A 22,999-nucleotide genomic window follows, 5' to 3' on the forward strand; every position below is an offset into this window, starting at 1 on the left:
ATCACACTGTGGAAGCCTGACGGCTAATTCTGGGGCCCTGCTACATGAGGAGTGAGGTATCACTCTATGCACAAGCTAACCCTGTTCCTCCCCAGAGGTCCTACTTGACCCCTTTGCATATGCAGCCTCCACCCTGACGTGACTGTCCTTGGCCAGAACTGTGAGCTGCTCTCTCTGTTACCACTATGTCAATGTCTCAAGTATTTCATCCTTGTGAATGACTGGACTGTTACAGATCTACCCTGTCCGTACTAGGAATCTTCCTTTTTGGCTGCTGATTAGTCAATCTGTGAAGAAACACCACTTCTCTGATAGGATTCTATGATTTTTAATGCATTCTAAGGTCTTTATTTGAAGTTATGACATTTGCCAATCCCAGTGTTGCATTTATCTGTCCATGAGATTTTTTTTCAGGTGTTTTTTTTTTTTTTTATTATTATTATTATTTTGCAGTGGGAGATTATTTGTTGTGGATAGAGGATGATGAGACTTATTCTTGCTCTCACCATGGATGGTTACACCATTATGCCTAATGAATTTTATACTTAAACCATTCCCAGCACCGAGTAGTGTCTTTTGCTTGGCATCTACTATATGTTCAATTCCATTATTTAAGCTACTCCTTTAACCAATGAGCACCTTCACCCAAATTCAAGTGTCCTTTCCATGGCTTGTCTTATTTTCACATATGTAATGGTGCCATTGCTGCTGTCACAGGCTACAGCCACCTACCTGCCCTCCTGCTCCACATCTTCTTGGGACCTGTGGTTTCCGGCCCACCGCCTGCTCGGATGCATGCCTTTATATGTCTGGTGCCAAACACCAAGTTTCTAGTTTTAAAGTTTAGCTGCCGCTAATGTTTTCATGTCTGCCTGCAGCAAATCAGTTACACACCTTAATGCTGTCAACCTTTTTACTGAAGTTTCTATTTTGCATTACACGCAGACACTTCACTTCTCTGCACTTCGCACTCTTATTTTTCTTTGTATACAGTATTAAAATGGTGAGACATGCAAAATTGTGCCGTGTTTTTTTTTGTTTTTTTTTTATTGATCTGCTAATCTACAGCGTGTTCCTCACAAAACGTGGCAAGTTGATGGCTTATCTTGCCTTAACTTCAGCTTTCGCTTCGCGATACGACATTATACATCTAATTATAGGAAATAATCAGATCATTTTCTAATCTAAAGACCCTTTTAGTCTGTGTATTAACGAGGAAGGCTGACATGGCGACAACTGGAAGTACTCCAAAGTTCAGTAGGATTTATTCTATAGGTCCAGGTAGTGTTTGGGGAAAAGCTGCTAGAACCCTTTATCCCTTTTTATTTTGGAGCTATTTGTCATGTCTGGTGGAATATCTGCAAGCCCAACCCAGAGAGACCAGTGTGTGATAAGCGCTTGAATGCATGCAGTCGGGTGGGTTGTCTTATTTGGCCATAGCTGCCTATGTCTGGCAATGCCAGTTCCAGATCTGCTACCTGTTAGTGTTTTCCGCAGAGCTGGTAAACATAACACCACCTACATAATAGAACTGCTGTACTATATAATTATTAGTATGGAAGGATTGTCAATGCTTACACAAAATGCAACTTTTTGGGCTCTTGTTACTGGTTACAATCCTGTTTCAGAAAAGAATAGGAGGATAGTTTCTCAGCAAGAACTACTGTGAAATTCAGAAGAGTCCGCAGTCCTTCAGTGTCTCCTTGATGACGATATCAGTCACAGCATCGAACACAAATTTAACGTTTTGCGTGTCTGTGGCACAGGTCATGTGACCGTAGATCTCCTTGACATCTTTCCGCATGTTTAAATCAAGAAACTGTAACTTGATATAATTGCCCGCATCCTCAAATGTATTTGGACCTGTCACAGCACAGAAAACACATACATGTTTAAACACCCAAGGGGAAATGTCAGGACTTAAGACATTGATTTAATACAACTGGACACTTCTTGGTTAAGAAAATTGAAAGGTTTTGAGTAGATGTCACTCACCATCGTAGTCTGGGAAACAGATGCTTAAATGAACTTTTTTAATTTTAACTTCAAAAAGATCCTTCTTGTTTAGGAAAAGCACTATCGACGTGGCCGCAAAGAACTTGTGGTTACAAATGCTGTTAAACAGATGAAGCGACTCATGCATCCGGTTCTGTAAAAAGACAAAAAGGAATATTTTTTTACTTTGCCTTTTAGTCATTTACCACTTGGCACTTTTTGCGTAGATGTTTTTCAATATCATGAAAGAGTTGGCTAAAACCAGACATTATAATAAAATGACAGGTGACTGCTGTAGCCAATCATTGGCCTTGAAGGTATACAAGTATTGATTATGTAGACAGGGCATTTGTGAAGATGAGCACATTCTCTCTGCAGCCAAGTAAAGATATGGGTGAATATAACTGGTGAGTATAGACTCCTTTGTTATTTTTTAAAGTAAGTATATTAGCACAAAACGACTGTTCAAAGCAAGCATAGGCGCTTGCTGCACTCTTTGTATGGCTAAACACTAGAGTACACCTTTCCACCTACTTGTTTTGCATCCATCTCCCTCCCCCTCTTTCTTGATTGACAGCTCTGGCTTTTGCAAGAACCAGAAAAGGGCAGAGGTAAATGGAAATCAAATTGGTGGGAAGGTTAACTGAACTGTTTGGCCAGAAGAAGGTTGCAATAAGCATTTGTGCTTGGTTTAAACAGTCATTTTGTACCGACAGACTCCCTTTAATCAAATTGTCTGCATTTTGAAAAAAAATTTGTATAGTCTTGAAAAAACACCTTTTAAGATCTATAGCCTTAAAGATGCGATAATCATTATAGCATGGTCAGGTTGTTTTATTAGTTTACAGTTTCCCTTTTCATTACCTTTTCCATTTTGACAGTTTATGTTTTTTACATCCTCCAAGAGAGTAAGTGCTAGGCTGTCGGAGCCTTTTTTGTAATATGTAACAATAACCTAATATTGTTTTTAGTTCTTGGTCGTTAAAGGGGTTTTCCAAGAATTTATACACGACCGCCATCGCCTATTTCATGCAGCCACCTGTTGTAGGCATGCCGGATAGCAGTTAAGTTGTTTCATCATGCTGCTACTAAGCATGACAGTTGACACATGTCTCACAGGGTTTATTCAGGCTGCAACCCATCCTAATGCGTACTTAGTACTGGTTGCAGTTGAATATATGTGACGGTGGTTATATTGGATTAATTGTCAGAGAACCCCCTTTAGTACTTGTTGTTTTATTCCGTCACAGTAACATTCATTCCACCGTCAACACCCCCCCAAGATATAGTAATATTAAAACACACTGGATTGGAAAAACAATTTTCTTTGTGCTTTACATAGTTTAGGTGGAGATGGCATGCAGCCATTGGTATACTTCATCTGGTTTATGAACAGACTGTACAGACATTCTCCCCCCACATAGCACAATAAAACTGTTAGAACAGAAGCGTCACCTACCACTTCCTCATCCTCCACCAGGACCATGTCGTATGCACTTAATGCTCCACAGAATATAATGCAGGTGACCCCTTCAAAACAGTGTATCCATTTCTTGCGTTCTGATCTCTGTCCACCAACGTCAAACATTCTATAAAAGTTAACAATATCGGAGTGTTAACACAGAAAAGTCTGATCTCCTAAAAGGAGAACACATCGCTAATGCATCACTTGGGTTTACTATCAGTATGTCAAGGAAGATATATGGACCTCAATCAACTATAAGGGCTGTCTATGCAGATGTTTAGAAACAAGTGGTGTTAACAGGCAACACAATGGCACCACACTTTATCTGCAGAATTAACAATTTGTTCTGCTGTTTGGCACAGACTAAAATAGTCGGACCTCCACCAGTGGGTCACAGGGAGTTGCAAACTTGAATTTTTATTATTTTCTGGACTGCTTATCAAAAATTCACAGACTGCCCAGATGTTTTTATGGACACATTGGAAAGCCTTAAAGAAGTTGTCCACTACTTTTTAAGATTGCCCCAGTGTATTAACCCTGTGATTCTAAGACTTTTTTTTTAATTACCTTTTTGGTAGTCTTTATTGCCTGTGAGCCGAGCTATCCTTGGCCGCTCACAGGCATCACGTGACACCCTCCCCGCTGATGTCACGTCAAGTGAGGCATGACATCAGTGACTCGGTCCCCACTGTGGATGCTGGGCTGTGGGCGGGATTACCCCGCACTTCACACCCAGCATCCACCGCACGCTTTCCCAATGAATAGGGAGAGGGAGAGAGTGCGGTGGATGCTGGGTGTGACGCACGGGGTAACCCTGCCCACAGCCCAGCATCCACCGCACTCTTTCCCAATGAATAGGGAGAGGGAGAGAGCGCAGTGGATGCCGGGTGTGATGTGCGGGGTAACCCCGCCCCCAGCCCAGCATCCACCGTGGAACGCAGCACTGATGTCACGCTCGGCTGCGGATGGAACTTGACGTGTGACATCAGCAGATGTCAGAGCCGCTTGAACCCCGGGGGTCACGTGATGCCTGTGAGCGGCCAAGGATAGCGCCACTCGCAGGCAATAAAGACTACCAAAGGTAATTACAAAAAGTCTTATCACAGGGTTAATACATTTGGGCAGTCGTAAAAAGTAGTGGACAACCCCTTTAATAAATCATTATGATTATAAGTAATATGTCTACAGTCCATAATTCTGACATGAAGACATTAGTTGCTCACACTGAACTGTAAAATTATCACCATAAGTTTTCCCCTCACCCATGACAGCACACCTTGAGAGATGGATCCGCCCCACCAAGGACAAGAAACCGTCTGAAATAAAAGGGCGGTACCTCTCCCTCTCTTCAGTTGGTTTCCTGTCATTGATGGGAACCTGTCTGAAGAAAGGTGTCCATACTTACCTGGGCCTGTTCCGGTGTGGAAGAATGGGCACCAGCCTGTGCTCCGGGTTCCAGAAGCGCCATCCGCGGTTCCCTGGAGCCGTGTCCGAGCGTGCGCAGGCAGTGAGGAGGGCTCCGGCTCCCCGCAGATCGCTGCGCTGTCCTCTCCCTGCTGCAGGCTTCTGGCTGGCAGCACGCCGGGAGCGGCGTCTTCCAGGTGTGACGCGCCTGACGTCACGGCGCGGTGCACGCTGGGAGAGGTGTGCCCGATGATGTCGGAGGGCGGCACCCGGATCCAACATGGCGGCGCCCTGTAAGCGCTTGCCGGCCGGCTTTTTTCAAACATCGGCCGGTGGGTGCCAGGAGGGGGGAGGACACAAGAACCGGAGGAGGTTCCGGATGTGCCCTATTTAAGGTGGGGGGGTTGTCCTGGTCAAACGCCTATACTCTTGTGGTGTAGCAGCTATGGCAGACCAGGACAGCCAGGAGCAGCAGCTCCCCTCCATCTCATCAACGCCAGCGGAAGAAGCAGTCGGACACCTCTCACACGGACGGCCGCTCCAGCAACCGCAGCGGCAGCAGGAGAAGTAAGGTGTCGGACACTTCAGGGCCATCCAGAAGGGATTCATCTTATGTCCCGCCACAGCTTCCAAATCCGGTACCCTTTTGTGACTTCAGGGGTGAGTGATCTTCGTGAATGTCACTTAATAGTAATGGAAAGTTATGTGCTTCATTCCTTAGGAACCTAAGAAGAGTAGCGCCAAACAGAAGCACAGGGTTTGCGCCTTATGCCAGGCCCCCCTTTTCATAGATTGTCAGAAACAGCTTTGTGCTAGCTGTATTAACCAAACCATAGCGGAGAGCACCCCGGATTTTGCTTCTAATTTGAGGTCTGTAATCCGTTCAGAGGTTCAGGATTCCCTGAAAGGCTTACTAAAGGGGAAAAAGAGAACCCATAAGGATATCTGCTCCGACTAGGATTTATCCTCCCAGTCAGAGGATCTTTGCCTCAGTGATTCAGCATCCTCCTCTTCATCAGACAATGGTAGGCCCTGTTTCCCTATTGAGGATACTGACAAGTTGGTCAGAGCGGTCAGATCTACCATGGGGTTGAGGGAGGAAAAGGCAGCCAGGTCCCTGGAAGACATTATGTTCGCAGGCCTGGAGGAAAAAAAGAGACGCTCCTTTCCAGTGAATCCTAAAATTCAGACCCTTATAGACCGGGAATGGAGGAAGCCAGAGAAATCAGGAGTGTTGCCCTCATCCTCTAAAAGGAGGTACCCCTTCGAGGATAGTGTCTCTGGGTCCTGGGATAAAATTCCTAAAGTTGACGGGTCTGTCGCCCGATCATCCAAAAGATCGTCCCTACCCCTGGAAGATTCGGGCAGTCTAAAGGATGCTCTGGATAAGAAGGCAGATTCCTTCCTGCGTCACACCTGGGAAGCAGCGGCAGGGGGCCTGAAGCCAGCGGTAGCAGGCACTTGTGTCTCCAGGTCACTCATGGTGTGGCTTCACCAATTAGGAGACCAGCTCAAGGATAAAAAGATATCCAGAGATAAAATCCTCTCCAATCTGCCTTTTGCTACAAGCAGCATCCGCTTTTCTGGCCGACTCCTCAGCGGATTCGGTTAAACTCGCTGCCAGATCTGCAAACTTGTCTAATGCTGCCAGACGAGCCCTGTGGCTCAAGGGTTGCCCAGGAGACCTACAATCTAAACATAAACTATGTTCCCTTCCTTGTGATGGTAAACTCTTGTTTGGCCAAAAGCTGGACGAGCTTTTGGAGAAGGCTGGCGACAGGAAGAGAGGTTTCCCAGGGTTCACGGGGGACACAAAAAGGTCCTATTTTCGGAGGAAGAGATTTAACTGGGGTCGCCCTCTGGGAGAATGGAAAAGATGGGAGCCCAGATCTAAAAAGGACTCTGGTTACATGTTTGGAGGACCATCCTCCAGTACCAAAAAATCTCCCCAATGCTCCGAGGCTAGAGGTCGGGGGAAGGCTTTCCCATTTTATCCCAGCTTGGGAAGCCATCACTTCAAATCCCTGGGTGTTGAGTATCATAAAGAACGGCCTAAAGATACGCTTCAGTCAGGTCCCTCACCGAACCTTCATGATCACCTCCAGGAGGAAGTCCAGGGAGGAGCAGATGGCCCTAGAATCGGAAGTGTTAGATTTAGTCAACAAGCAGGTCCTTCACGAAGTTCCAGATTCACCATGGGGACAGGGTTTCTATTCCCCCCTGTTCATGATAAAAAAAACAAATGGGTCCTTAAGGACCATTATCAACCTCAAAAGTCTAAATCAGCTGATAGAGAACCAGACTTTCAAGATGGAATCAGTGAACTCTGCAGTAAAACTCCTACACCACAATTGTTTCATGGCAGTTATCGAGCTAAAATATGCCTACTATCACGTCCCAATCCATCCAGACTACCAGAAGTACCTAAGGGTAGCCCTGTTCATCCAAGGGGAATTGAGACATTTCCAATTTACTGCCCTACCTTTTGGACTCTCGATAGCACCGAGAGTGTTTACAAAGGTTATAGCGGAGGTGACCGCTTTTCTCCGAATCAAAAACGTGGTGATTGTTCCCTACCTGGACGACTTCCTGATAATAGGGAAATCAGAGGACCACTGTTCCTCTCAACTTTTAGAGGTCAGGACAGCTTTACATCAGCTAGGGTGGTTGATAAATATTCAAAAATCAAAACTATCCCCCTCAAGGACTCAGATCTTTCTGGGCTTGACCCTAGATTCCCAACTCCAATCCTGCTTCCTCCCGGAAGACAAGGTTTGCAAAATAATCAGCCTGGTCTCAAGGGCCATAAAGTCTCCCGTGATGTCCTTGAGAGGAGCAATGTCCCTACTAGGCTCCATGACTTCCTGTCTCCCGGCAGTCAAATGGGCCCAGAGTCATATGAGGCTTCTTCAGTGGGAGGTCCTGTCAGCACAAAAATCCTTCAATGGACATTTAGAAAAAAGACTGTCTCTTTCTTTGGAGACTGTAAACTCCCTCTCCTGGTGGACAAACAGGGAGAATCCGACCTCAGGCTTACAGTGGTCCAGACCAGTCGACCATACAATTACAACAGATGCAAGTGGCTCCGGCTGGGGGGGGTCATCTAACAGATCTCTCAGTTCAGGGACTCTGGCTACGTCACGAAATAGAGGCATCATCGAACCTAAAAGAGCTTTTGGCAGTGGAGAAATCCCTGATAGGCTTCCTTCCCCACATACAGGGTCGCCATGTCCAGATCAGGTCCGAAAATCGGACGACAGTAGCTTATATAAATCACCAGGGAGGAACAAGATCTCGCTCCCTTATGGTAGTGGCAAACAGAATCCTGCATCTAGCAGAACAGCATCTCCCATCCCTCAGTGCTCTTTACATCCGGGGGGTAGAAAATTCAAGGGCAGATTTCCTCAGTCGCCACACTTTAAGACAAGAAGAGTGGGCTCTAAACCCGATAGTCTTCCAACAGATTATCCAGCTATGGGGGTCACCGGACATAGATTTGTTCGCCACCAGGGCGAACAGGAAGGTGGAGAGATTCTGTTCACTAAATTCAACAGAGAATCCCTATGCTGTGGATGCTCTCCAGATACCCTGGAATTTCGGGAAGGCCTACACGTTTCCACCGATAGTAATGATCCCGGCAGTTGTGAGGAAAATTCGGGAGGAGGGGGCGAGGATAATTCTGAAAGCCCCCTTTTGGCCAAAAAGACCCTGGTTCACCCTGGTTCTCCCTGCTTCGCCTAATGTCGATCTTGGATCCCTGGGTCCTGCCCGACAGGCCGGACCCTCTCATCCAGGGGCCGATATTCCATGCACAAGCCAAAGGTTTCCATCTGGCGGCTTGGAATTTGAGAGGTTGTTACTGAGCAATAGGGGGTTTTCACCAGGCCTAGTTTCCACCCTATTGGGTAGTAGGAAGCCCATAACCACTAAGATTTATTCCAGAATCTGGGAAAAATAATTCCTGGATTTTATAGATTGTCGGATAAACCTCCAATTAAAGATGTCCTAGAATGTTTACAAAAGGGACGTGACCTGGGGTTAGCTACGGGAACCCTTAAAGTTCAGGTGTCCGCCCTAGGGGGGCTCTATAATTGTAACCTGGCGGGGAACAGATGGGTCTCTAGATTCATTAAATCCTGTTCCAGAGCTAAGCCAGTTCGGGCTCTCAGAGTTCCTCCCTGGGACCTGAATTTGGTTTTAAACGCACTCTCTGGCGACCCATTTGAACCTCTACAGGTTATCTTTCCAAAGTTCCTCACCCTCAAAACCATTCTCTTAGTGGCCCTAACGTCGGCCCGTAGGGTGAGTGACCTGCAGGCCCTTTCTGTTGATCCCCCATACACCCAAATTCATGAGGACCGGGTCGTCCTGCGTACAGATCCGGCATACCTTCCGAAAGTAGTATCCAGATTCCACTGTAATCAGGAGATTGTGCTTCCCTCTTTCTGCAGTAACCCTAAAAACCCCGGTGAGGTTAGGTTCCACAATCTAGATGTTAGAAGGGCATTACTACAGTACATAGACATACATGACTAGTCAGTGGAGGAAGGACAAGTCCTTGTTTCTGGCCTTTCAGGGGAGTAGGAAAGGTCACTGGGTATCAAAGGGAACTATTTCTAGGTGGCTTAGGGAGGCCATTTGTCTAGCTTATACATCTACAGGTGTTCCGGCACCGGACGGTATTAAAGCTCATTCCACCAGAGCTGTAGCAACCTCCTGGGCAGAGAGAGCAGACGTCTCGATTGACCAGATATGCAAAGCTGCTACTTGATCTGCACCATCCACCTTCTACAAGCACTATCGGTTGGATCTATCCTCCTCTGACCTTACCTTTGGGAGAAGGGTACTTCCGGCAGTGGTCCCTCCCTAGGGTGCTCATATTCTCCAAAATTCTCTCAAAGTGTGCTGTCATGGGTGAGGGGAAAACACCAAGGTTACTTACCGGTTTTTCCTGAACCCATGAAAGCACCCGTAGTTTCCCCCCCCCCCCTGTCTTTCTCACGCCCTGGTGAAGCACTTTACATTTTGGGTGATTATATATATATATATATATATATATATATATATATATATATATATATATATATATATATATATATATATATATATATATATATATATATATATATATATATATATATATATATTTATTTATAATATATATTTATATTATATTATTGTAGGTGTTGGTTGTGTGTCTAACCTTTTCTGGAGGTCCTCTCAATGCTCTGCTGTAATCCAACTGAAGCGAGGGAGAGGTACCGCCCTTTTATTTCAGACGGTTTCCTGTCCTTGGTGGGGCGGATCCCTCTCTCAAGGTGTGCTGTCATGGGTTCAGGAAAAACCGGCTACCGGTAAGTAACCTTGGTGTTTCTTCACCTTAAAATAAAATCACGGATGCCTCTTATTTTATTTTTTTTTACGGACTGTCCAGGAATTTCCAGACGGATGGCAAACTCGGTTGCATGTGCTAATGACTGATATTTTATAAAAATATTTCCATATATTTTACTAGCTGAAACTTCTGAAGTAATGTATTTTTGCTTGGAGTTTATTACTGGAGTGTAGCATTATGTTCAGTCTAGTCTCAGAAAACATATACTACTGATTATCTTGGATCATTTGCTATCGGAGGAAATGTGGGTTATGAATTTGCATTGGCTAAGCCTATACCTCACTAGTGCCACAAATGAATATATTGAATTGTCATATTAGCAAGTTTGGTTATTGATGCCTAATCAAAGTCTACCATTGCGCTTAATATTTAGAATGCCAAGTGGACAAACCTGAAGTGTAGATCTTTAAATGAGAACTGTGACTCTATGATTCCTGTTGTTTTGACACGGGAACGGAGAACATCTTGCTCATTTGGGAGGTAACCATCTGCTGTGATCCTGTCCAGTTGGTTAAGATAACTAATTGATAAGAAAAAGCCAATAAGATAGTGGAACAATACACAGAAGTAAATAATGGCACAAAATGAATATACCGCTGCCCCTGCAAGACCTTTTAGGTGCATGTCACTACATAGTTTTGTAAAGTCATTGTATATATGTGGGGTTAGGGAAAAGGTAGTATAACTGTAAGAAAAATGAAGCTAGCCCTTCATTGCATAGTCAATAGCATTTAAAGCGGTCCGGGGCAGATTTGTTATTGCTGTTTAAAGGGAATTTGCCATTTTTGTTTGTACTATCTAAACTGCCCCCATTGCGTTGTTAGTGATGCAATGTGCATCACTAACATGCTTTTTTCATTAAAATCGCCAGTCTAATCATGTGGTAAAAAAAAAAAAAAAAAAACTTTATATGGTTATATCTTACTTAATTGTTTAGTCATAGGGGTGTGATTCATTGCATTTACCCCGGCTTGTAGCCGACCACGCCAAATGAATTCCGTTCATGGGTTTGTGCTGACTAGCCTCACTTGCGCAGTATGTCAAGGCGAGGCGCGCTTGCGCAGTGTGTATATTGGCCAGCCACGCTTGCGCAGTGTGTATATTGGCCAGCCACGCTTGCGCAGCATATCATGACCAGCCGCACTTGTGCAGTATGTTATGACCAGCCGCACTTGCGCAGTATGTTATGACCAGCCGCACTTGCGCAGTATGTCATGACCAGCCGCACTTGCGCAGTATGTCATGACCAGCCGCGCTTGCGCAGTATGTCATGACCAGCCGCGCTTGCGCAGTATGTCATGACCAGCCGCGCTTGCGCAGTATGTCATGGCCAGCCGCGCTTGCGCAGTATGTCATGGCCAGCCGCGCTTGCGCAGTATGTCATGGCCAGCCGCGCTTGGGCAGTATGTCATGGCCAGCCGCGCTTGGGCAGTATGTCATGACCAGCCGAGCTTGCGCAGTATGTCATGACCAGCCGAGCTTGCGCAGTATGTCATGACCAGCCGAGCTTGCGCAGTATGTCATGACCAGCCGAGCTTGCGCAGTATGTCATGACCAGCCGAGCTTGCGCAGTATGTCATGACCAGCCGAGCTTGCGCAGTATGTCATGACCAGCCGCGCTTGCGCAGTATGTCATGACCAGCCGCGCTTGCGCAGTATGTCATGACCAGCCGCGCTTGCGCAGTATGTCATGGCCAGCCGCGCTTGGGCAGTATGTCATGGCCAGCAGCGCTTGGGCAGTATGTCATGACCAGCCACACTTGCACAGTATGTCATGACCAGCCGCACTTGCGCAGTGTGTATAATGACCAGCCGCGCTTGCGCAGTATGTCATGACCAGCCGCGCTTGCGCAGTATGTCATGGCCAGCCGCGCTTGCGCAGTATGTCATGGCCAGCCGCGCTTGCGCAGTATGTCATGGCCAGCCGCGCTTGCGCAGTATGTCATGGCCAGCAGCGCTTGGGCAGTATGTCATGACCAGCCGCACTTGCACAGTATGTCATGACCAGCCGCACTTGCGCAGTGTGTATAATGACCAGCCACGCTTGCGCAGTCTGTCATGGCCAGCGCGCTTGCGCAGTGTGTATAATGGCCAGCCGCGCTTGTCGTTCTGGGAGCCGCGCATGCGCTGTGACGAGCAGCTCCCCGTGTGTACACAGTGAAGCTGTATGTAGTTTCCAGTTTCACTTTGTGCGGCCAGAGTTGCTCGTCACGGCGCATGTGCGGCTCCCAGATCGTTATCTATGGAGTTTAAAAATAAAAAAACAGTGGCAAAGCCGTCTAGAGAGACGTCCGAACAGATGTTTCAAGGACAACACCAGCATATTACGGAGGCATCTTCTGCTTCAAAAGGTACATTGATGTCTAAAAGATGTGTGTACATGCCCTTAGAGGCCAATAATTGGGTCTATGGGGTGAAGTATCTCCATGTGGAGAGAACCAAGTTTACATAGAAATACTTGTAGGACATGCAATGCTCCTCTGAGAAATTGAATTATGCAAATAGCCACTTCAGAGAGAAAGAAGACAAAAACTCTAGTGTCACCTATTAGATGTAGCAGTCCTAACAGGCACTGTTCTCTTTTTATGCAAATAAAGTGATAACCGCCACAAGACACTGACACACCTGAATGGGATACAGGTGCTTCTCACACAATTAGAATATCATCAAAAAATTAATGTATTTCAGTTCTTCAATACAATAAGTGAAACTCATATATTATATAGCATCAAACAGAGTGTTTATTTCTGTTAATGTTGATGATTATGGCTTACAGCCAATGAAAACACAAAAGTCATTATCTCAGTAAATTAGAATACTTTATAACAGCTTGAAAAATGTTTTTAAAATCTGAAATGTTGGCCTACTGAAATGTATGTTCAGTAAATGCCCTCAATACTTGGTCGGGGCTCCTTTTGCATCAATTACTGCATCAATGTTGCGTGGCATGGAGGCGATCAGCCTGTGGCACTGCTGAGGTGTTATGGAAGCCCAGGTTGGTTTGATAGCAGCCTTCAGCTTGTCTGCATTGTTGGGTCTGGTGTCTCTCCTCTTCCTCTTGACAATACCCCATAGATTCTCTATGGGGTTAAGGTCAGGCGAGTTTGCTGGCCAATCAAGCACAGTGATACTGTTGTTTGTAAACCAGGTATTGGTACTTTTGGCAGTGTGGGCAGGTGCCAAGTCCTGCTGGAGAATGACATTTCCATCTCCAAAAAGCTTGTCGGCAGAGGGAAGCATGAAGTGCTCTAAAATTTCCTGGTAGACGGCTGCGCTGACTTTGGTCTTGATAAAACACAGTGGACCTACACCAGCAGATGACATGGCTCCCCAAACCATCACTGATTGTGGAAACTTCACACTAGACCTCAAGCAGCTTGGATTGTGGCCTCTCCACTCTTCCTCCAGACTCTGGGACCTTGATTTCCAAATGAAATGCAAAATTTACTTTCATCTGAAAACCACACCTTGGACCGCTGATCAACAATCCAGGTCTTTTTCTCCTTGGCCCAGGTAAGATGCTTCTGGCGTTGTCTATTGGTCATACGTCTGTATGAAGCAATGACTCCAGCAGCAGTCCACTCCTTGTGAATCTCCCCCAAATTTTTGAATGGCCTTTTCTTAACAATCCTTTCAAGGCTGCGGTTATCCCGGTTGCTTGTGCAACTTTTTTTTACCACACTTTTTCCTTCCACTCAACTTTCCATTAATATGCTTGGATACAGCACTCTGTGAACAGCCAGCTTCTTTAGCAATGACCTTTTGTGGCTTATCCTCCTTGCGGAGTGTGTCAATGACTGCCTTCTGGACACCTGTCAAATCAGCAGTCTTCGCCATGATTGTGGAGCCTACTGAAACAGACCAAGGAACCTTTTTAAACGCTTAGGAAGCCTTTGCAGGTGTTTTTTGTTAATTATTCTAATTTACTGAGATAATGACGTTTGTGTTTTTATTGGCTATAAGCCATAATCATCAACATTAACAGAAATAAACACTTGAAATAGATCACTCTGTTTGTAATGACTCTATATAATATGAGTTTCACTTTTTGTATCGAAGAACTGAAATAAATTAACTTTTTGATGATATTCTAATTTTTTGAGAATTATCTGTAGATTAGCACAATAGGTTCTTCAGAAGGATGATGCTACAGAGCTAGAACTGTCACTCATAGACAAGTGCCTTCCTCCAGCAACAAGGACGTGGAGAGCTGTGTACTCCTGAAGACTAATGTTGACAATCTTTTAAAGCACCACTCCAGCAATTTGTTTTCATCTTACTGCTGCAGTGATGTCACTAATCAATGCTCCCTGCCCCTAGTAATATACTCCCCAGCCGCCATCTTCATCTGTTATCGATGCCGCTTCGGTCGGTCTCCAGCAGTTTGTGACCTGCCAGATCGCTCCAGTGTTTGCTGAGTGAGCCGGAAGTCACTAACAATGTACATCTATGAGAACCAGAACGAGGCTCACATAGACTGGCAGTGAGACCTTTTGACCGTTACCTCTAACTTCCGGTCAATAATAAGTTGCCTTCACAAGATGGCGGATCGGAACAGGGCGCAGCTGAAGACTGCAGCTGGTAAGTATATTACTAGAGGCAGGCAACATGGATTAGTAATTCCACCCCAGTGCTGGAATGATGGTTTAAAAGACACTTTACCGTGAGCGGTGGCTGTAAGCACTCCCTGTCACTTTCGTTGACTCTGCTACGCATCTGTGCAAAGCGAGCTGTCAATCCAAACTGCCAAGGAGTGCTTCCAGCTGCAATTACCAGTATAGTGAGCAGTGACTGTTGCAGCTTTCTGCCATGAGTGAAAGCTGATGGCTACTGGGAGATGCAAGTTCATTTTCTCCCATAGCGATACTTCTAGTAAGGCAGCGAAGCAGCATTTTAATGCTATTTAAAGGAAATCTGTCAGCAGATTTTTACAATGTTAGCTGAGAGCAGCATGATATAGTGGCTGAGAGGCTGATTCCAGAGATGTATCACTTACTGGACTGCTTGGTAAAATTTTGCCTAAATCCTTGTTTTCTCTTGTAGATTTAGCAACGCCCACACCCCTGGCTGGCAGCTTTCGGTGTATAATGTACATTGTCAACAAGCTGCTAATCAGTGGTGGGGGCGGGGTTACACAGATTAGCCTGATTTGCCATGGGGTGTAGTCCTGTAGTGATTTCCTGCTGATAAAACACTGATTGTATTGAAACTAGTAAGTGACACATCCCTGGAATCGGGCTCACTTGCCCTATATCATGCTGCTCTCAGATTAAACAGCGAAAGCCTGCTGACAAATTCCCCTTAAATGCCGGTTATTTAACTAACATAATGTGACACACATTAAGTACTCATTCTTAGTAGTCAAATTACTGGGGTTTATTTTCCTTTGATATCCAATGTTAACACAATTTCACACACAAAGAAGGGGGTTTGTTTCCTTGAAATGTTGCTTGACAGAGGCTCCTGGTGCATGGATCAGCAGCTTTTCTGGGATATTAAAGTTCTGTGAACATTGGCTATGGAGTGAAAATAAACGGAGGATAAATTCCTGTAATTTCACTACGAAGGCCTCTTTCTAGACATCCGCTTTTTTTCCACGTAATAGAATAACGGACTGAGTTTCATCAGTAAGTTTCTTTAGAGTGTCCTCAGAGTTTGGTCACAGTTTGATAATTTTTTTTCACTGATGAGAAAAAAGTTTATCCATTCTCCGCTTTCTATCTACAGTGGGGAAAATGAGTATTTGATACACTGTCAATTTTGCAAGTTTTCCCACCTACGAAGAAATGGAATTTTTATCGTGGGTACACTTCAACTGTGAGAGGCAGAATCAACAAAAAATCCAGAAAATCACATGGTATGATTTTTACATAATTACTTACTTATTTCATGCAATAAAATGCTATTTGATGCAATAGAAAAACAACTTAATATTTGGTACAGAAACCTTTGTTTGCAATTACAGAGGTCAGACATTTCCTGTAGTTCTTTACCAAGTTTGCACAAACTGCAGCAGAGATTTTGGCCTCCTCCTCCATACAGATCTTCTCCAGATCTTTCAGGTTTCAGGGCTGTCGCTGGGCAACATTTAGTTTCCACTCCCTCCAAAGATTTTCTATTGGGTTCAGGTCTGGACACTGGCTAAGCCACTCCAGGACCTTGAAATGCTTCTTATGGAGCCACTCCTTAGTTGCCCTGGCTGTGTGTTTCGGGTCATTGTCATGCTGGAAGACCCAGCCATGACCCATCTTCAATGCTCTTACTGAGGGAAGGAGGTTGTTGGCCAAACTCTCGCGATACATAACCCCATCCATCCTCCCTTCAATACGGTGCAGTCATCCTGTCTCCTATGCAGAAAAGCACCCTCAAAGTATGATGTTTCCCTCACCATGCTTCATGGATGGGGATGGTGTTCTTGGGGTTGTATTCATCCTTCTTCCTCCAAACACGGCAAGTGGAGTTGATAACAAAAAGTTCTATTTTGGTCTCATGTGACCTTCTCCCATGCCTCCTCTGGATCATCCAGATGGTCATTGGCAAACTTCAAACGGGCCTGAACATGTGCTGGCGTGAGCAGGGGGGACCTTTCGTGCCCTGCAGGATTCTAATCCATGACAGCGTAGTGTGTTACTAAAGGTAATGTTTGAGACTGTGGTCCCAGGTCCCCACCATGCACTTTTGGGCTGATTCCTGATCTTTTTCAGAATCCTCCTTACCCCACGAGGCGAGATTTTGCATGGAGCCCCAGACAGCGGAAGATTCACAGTCATCTTGTGTTTCTTCCATTTTCTAATAATTGTGCCAACAGTTGTTGCCTTCTCACCAAGCTGCTTGTCTATTGTCCTGTAGCCCATCCCAACCTTGTGCAGGTCTACAATTTTGTCCCTGGAGTCCGTAGACATCTCTTTGGGCTTGGCCATGGTGGAGAGGTTGGTGTGTGACTGATTGATTGTGTGGACAGGTGTCTTTTATACAGGCAATGAGTTCAAACAGGTGCAATTAATGCAGGTATGAGTGCAGAGTAGGAAAGCTTCTTAGTTTTTATTTAAGAGGTCTGTGAGAGCCAGAATTCTTGCTGGTTGGTAAGTGATCAAATACTTAATTGAATTGCATTTTATTGCATGAAATATGTAAAAATCATACAATGTGATTTTCTGGATGTTTTTTTTTTAAGATTCTGTCTCGCAGTTGAAGTGTACCTATGCTAAAAATTACAGACCTCTCTATTATTTGTAGGTGGGAAAACTTGCAAAATCAGTAGTGTCAAATACTTATTTTCCGCACTGTATCAGTCAGTGAAAAACAGACGGCACATGGATGGCATCAGATTGCTGTCCGATTTTTTTTTTTTTTTTTTTTTTTCACTGACCCATAGACTTGCATTGTTGATTTTGAAACGACACTCGGATCAATATTGAACATGTCTCTGCAATTTTGCACGGGCCACTTGGTCCAAGGAAATAATCAAACGTGAACAGCATCATAAACTGTTATCTGTACAGGTGCTATCCGTGAAAAACCTAGATTGCACTCGTACGAAAAAAATGGACGTCTGAATGATCCCCGAGAGTAGTTTCGCACGAGCGTTATAAACAAATCCGTTTCATCCAAAAAAGTGGGATGACTTTTTCTCTCACTTGTCATCCGTGTGCAATTCGATTTGTTTGTTTTTTTGACAGCAGTTATTAACCATTTACAGTTTCCTATGTTATAGAATTGCAATGTATCTGTAAAAATCGGATGTTATACTTTACTCTATATGGCATCCAATTTTATTTTTCTGGTACCCATAAGACTTGAATGGGTGACTCTCATCTCACGTACAGAAGAAACTTGAGCACGCTGCGCTTTTTTTTCTAACGCCAATTCGGGCAGTGAAAAAAATCGGTCATGTACACTGCCCCACTGAATAACATTGGTCCGAGTGCGGTCCGCTTTCTCTACAGATGTCACTCGGACCGAAAATACAGTTGTGTGCATGAGTCAGTAGTTAGTTAAAGTGTCCTGTGCACGATCAGATGTGTTGTTTGAAGAGACACAGGAGCGGAACGATTCACTTCTGAGCTGTGGTCAGGTGCTGTGTATAGATGAAAGAAGGAAGCAGTGACTGACGTATGTGATAATGTGCCAGATTTCCATTTGCTGTAATCTGTGAAGCAATGTACTTTTAGATTCATTCATCAAAGACAAAGTTTAGGAAGTGCAGCTTAATAATGTTACTCTTTACAGGTTTAAAAAGAACCAGACAGTAAACTTATGACTATAACTTTCAGTATTAATGGGAGGAAATAACGCCCAATCTTTCCACAGTGTCAAGAAAAAATTTTACAACTCATTTGTGGTATGTTGTGACACTCACTATGCTGCAGAGTCATTGAGTTGGTATTCTGCTGCCCTTTCAAAACTGGCTTGCACCCCATCATCTTTCCAGAGCCTTTTGATCACACCCACAAGCTCTGGAGGCATTGTGCCCTCTTCAATGGAGTCTGCAAGGTGGCAAAGGAGACGACCATCATCCTGTGTACAAAAATGAATTGGAGTTCACTTTTAAATCAATGGGTTAGCCATCCGAGCCAGTGACAGACATACATGTAATTAAAGCTTTCAGCCAGCAGAGTGTGTCCAAGTATTTAGGATGATGACCTATCCACGAACACTTCAGTGCATTGTTGCATATTAGCAATAAAGGGGTATCACTTACTGAAACCCTATTTAAAACCTAAAAGTCATCTTATAAAACAGCTTGCTGCATCCGATTCATTGTCTGACCATATTCTAGATGCTGCACTGATTATAGAACAATTGTACCCACATAGTGGTGCATATTACAGGCCAAAACCTACAGCAAAATGCTCTTCTGCTTTTTTTCATGAATTTAACCAATATGTAACATGTAAAAATAGTTTTCTAAACCCCTCTGTCATGGTTAAAACGTTTCAAGCAGTAGTGGAAATGTAATATCTGCACCAAAGCACTCCTCATACCTTTTAGCCTCTAAGGCCCCTGTGGCATGGGATAGGTGAGGACATGAAAGGTGACTATGATGATGTTTTATTTTACCATATCACAGCTATACATCAATGCTTGCAACCGACGGCGAAAAATGCAGATGGTAGATTTCAAATGTCTTCAGTGACTTTATGCTCCCTACTTTTATTCTACATGGATCAGATCACTTGTGGTATAAATCTTCCCTAAGGATGGCATGCATAAAATTGAAGTTAATATTATATTACATAAAGGGAACTTGTCACCTCGGAAACCGCTATTTACCTGCAGATATAGGGATTTGCCTGCAGGTAAATAGTGGTATAATGCTGCCTTGCTGAAAGTGCAGCTACTGGGGGTAAAATAACTTATTTCCTCCTGTGAGCTGCCAGCTTTCAGTTATAGGGGCGTACACAGAGCGGCTACAGTCGCCACCCACAGCCCCTATGGCGGCAGCTGTAAGCACACCCCGACACTTTGATTAACAGCTGGGTCTGCTCAGATACTCTGCAGAGCTGGCTGTCCATTAAAGAGCCTATCACTTAAAGCTGGCAACTCTCAGTGGAATTAAGTTAATTTTCTGAAGGTAGCAACACTTTCTTTAAGGTGAACAGGCAGCATTGTTTTCTAGGGTGACAGGTTCCCTTTAACTCTTACTTACCGCTCTGCTTGAGTCACCATAGTCAATTCCAAGAGTGCTCATAGCACGGATTATAGAAAGGATTGACTGTAGTATGTTGCCGTAGATAATCGCTTTGAACTCCAAGCATTCTTGTTCTGAATATCCATCTTGGTGGATAATCCTTAATAAAATTGATTGGTAAAATTTACTAGAGATGTAAGATCAGGCACAGACATAACTTACGGGAAATGTAGTGTGTGGTGAAAATTTTATGCAGTAGATTATATTCATACTCACTTCATCTGCTTCACAATAGTGCTCTTTCCAGATTCTCCAGCACCTGCAGAGAAACCAGCATTATTTCTCTCATATATGATAAGGAATAGGAGGCTCCTTTTTGATGAGGCACTTACATCTGTATTAATCTGATTCAAATGATAAGACTGAGAAATAGCCAGAGACGAGATTAGTCTGGCTTCGCCCCTGGCTGGCTCTTTCCAGCGCCGCTGTAGGTGATTGACAGGTACCACCTTATGTACATACGAAGGAGAGATCTTACAATCTCATGGAGACACCAGTCATGCATCATCTCCTGTTTGTTTTTCTGGTCTAACTATATTTTCTCTGAATTGATATCGACATTGTGCAGTCAGACTATGGTTTGGGCAGCATGAATCAGATGACAGAAAAAGATTTATTGTATGTGAGTATATCACATACATATTTTTATATTTTTTCCTCTTACTGTTTCCCATATAATGCCTACATATTTCACAGAGATGTACAAAGATTGTCCTAACTGGGGAAAACATTCTCATTCATGCACACTGCAGACAATTTCCTATTTTCCCTATTTAGATGTTTTCACAGAAGGAAACCCACATGAACACATTGAAAACATGCAAGCTCCATGCTATTGTTGCAATAAATTTGGTGTCTTCCTTGTTCTTATACTTTAAAGTATGCTAATATACAGTGGTCCCCAACCTTTCTTACCTTGAGAGCCACATTCAGCTCTGATAGGGGGTCGCAAACCATTTCCAGAGCCCAGATTCCCCTCTCCCAGAGTAGTGATATCCAGATACCTCTACTCCCCAACCTCCACAATAGTGATAGTCAGAGCACCCATTACTGCTATAGCAACCAGAACTTCCCCATAGAAATCACAATGAGGCAGTGTACTTACATCAGGGGTTCCCTACTTTACTCCCATTTGGTATTCCAGCCCTCCCACCACACACTATTGCATCCAGCTTCAAACAACACTTTAACTCGCCATATCATCTTCTCTACCGTTTACCAGACTTAATTTATCTCCAACCGTTAAGCCATTATATGTGTATTCAGATTTGCTCTTCTGTGCAGGGATACTCTCAAAAGTCACCATCTGGAGACCTGCTCTTCATAGCGGTTTGTTAGACCTGATGCTAATACAACGAACTGACAGAAAGCTGTGAGCCATACATCATAGGCCCGCAAGCCACAGGTAGGGGACCCCTGCTATAATATGTAGATGTTTGCCTTGCTGAGCTCAAACTAAGTTGTTAGAGGACCCTAATTGTGGATAAAGTCCATCATAAACTGCATGTACCTTCCTAATTTAGGCAATAGTGGGAAATGTAGGAAAGAACGCTGCACTAGTAATGTTTCAAAATGCGCCAAGTGGCAATAATATACATATAATCTACCAATTAGATATCTAGTTACCTTCTGAAAGGACTGACATACATATTAAGAAAATATCTGCAATCGTAAGATGTCACATGCTATATAACCTTGTAACGTAAGTGATTCAGATAGAGGATCGAGACTAATCAAAAGTGGATTATTAATAGTCATATGAATGTGTGCATATATATTATAGACTAGTAATAATCTGTTATACTGGTACCAAATGAGACATAATGTCAATGACCTTTACATTGCAGACAATACTAATTAAGTAGTGATGGAGTAAAATTAAGGTTGGGTTTTTGCCTAAACTACAATACTTGATGAGTCAAGGATGCAGAATATCAGTATTTCTCTTGTAATGTGCTTTGCAGTAATTTGACAACTTACTGGAATTACTCATCATGTAATTGGATTGTTATCTTCAATCTAATGACTGTCAGATGCTATTCTTGTTTTAGTTTCATAAGATAGTCATTGTACAGGCCTCACTAGAGGTAAGTTGAGTAATTATGTCAATATTAGAGATAACTTGATCACATTGACTGTTCAATGTTTCATAAGGAGACCTTTGATGTGGATTGTATTGCAGCACTCTGAAACAAACTTGGCCCATTCATGGCTAGATATGTGTAAAGTCTTGCCGCAGCAAGATTTGTTGGAGGAATGAGTTGTATTTGAGAAAACTGAGCTGAACATTATAGGAAGGCAGGCTAAAACTATCTGCATCTGATATAAAGGCTTCCAATTCAAGTTGTGGAAAATATCTTGAATGAAGTGCAACTTTTCAAAAAATTGGTTGCCGATACTGCAATTTATATATGGACTGCAACCAAAAGTGTAATATGTTTTGCTAATGACATTAATGGCACATTACATCATGTGTCTCACGCTATAAGTGAGCGTTCTGAGTATTGTCAGTAGGAGTAATCATTCCAACTTGTATTTTACGTTTTTCTAAAAAATGGCAACTATTCTAAAATGATGACCACCATTAAGTTTATTATCCACCACATTGTGGTGCACCATCTACCAATCACCATGAAATGCAGTGGTTCTCACCGAGCAGTAGTAGTTTTACTGTCTTGGCATCCATTGCTGCATCTTCTTGAAGCTTTTTCTCAAGCTCCTTAGATCTCTTCGCCAGCTCTTTGTCTTCTGCACTAGCTCCACTTCCCATTTCGGAATCTTCACTGTCTGTTCCGTTATCCTCCAGAATATGTTGTATGGGAGTAAATAATGTTCTGTCTGGAGCCTCTTTGCCCTCCACGATGTCTCGCAATCCTATACTGCGTTTAGTAGCCTTGTGTTCCCTTTTGCTTTTACAGATTATGCGGTGTGCTCCTTTGATGGGAATGTCAGCTTTAAATTTCTTGTTCTTAAATTCCAGTTTTCCAGAGATGTTGTACTGCGATGATCTAATCCTTCTCTCTGTCCAAAGGGCCTCACCTATCTCTTT

The 22,999-nt window shown here is 43.8% G+C and overlaps 2 protein-coding genes across 3 annotated transcripts in view; one reads left to right on the top strand and one right to left on the bottom strand.

Moving 5' to 3' along the window:
- The window catches only part of GNAI3 (G protein subunit alpha i3), a 43,510-nt gene extending 42,492 nt beyond the window's left edge, over positions 1 to 1,018 (top strand). Inside the window, exon 9 of the mRNA XM_073666812.1 lies at positions 1 to 1,018. The gene's annotated coding sequence lies outside the window, so the exon portion shown is untranslated.
- GNAT2 (G protein subunit alpha transducin 2) lies at positions 15 to 22,999 on the bottom strand. 2 transcript variants are annotated; one of them, XM_073666815.1, is made up of 8 exons: positions 22,603 to 22,999; positions 20,167 to 20,209; positions 19,909 to 20,050; positions 18,619 to 18,776; positions 10,651 to 10,779; positions 3,455 to 3,584; positions 1,996 to 2,149; positions 15 to 1,863 (listed from the first exon to the last, which is right to left on the bottom strand). In XM_073666815.1, exons 1-8 carry the CDS (start codon positions 22,718 to 22,720, stop codon positions 1,673 to 1,675), a joined length of 1,065 nt encoding a protein of 354 aa, XP_073522916.1. In that variant the 5' UTR covers positions 22,721 to 22,999; the 3' UTR covers positions 15 to 1,672. The 2 variants fall into 2 exon arrangements, with proteins under 2 accessions (XP_073522916.1, XP_073522914.1); XM_073666813.1 differs by lacking the exon at positions 22,603 to 22,999 and adding an exon at positions 20,866 to 20,963.

The sequence above is a fragment of the Phyllobates terribilis genome, unplaced genomic scaffold (assembly GCF_046119375.1).
Source record: "Phyllobates terribilis strain yellow unplaced genomic scaffold, ASM4611937v1 Scaffold_2__4_contigs__length_985480577, whole genome shotgun sequence".
In the NCBI taxonomy this organism is placed as follows: domain Eukaryota; kingdom Metazoa; phylum Chordata; class Amphibia; order Anura; family Dendrobatidae; genus Phyllobates; species Phyllobates terribilis.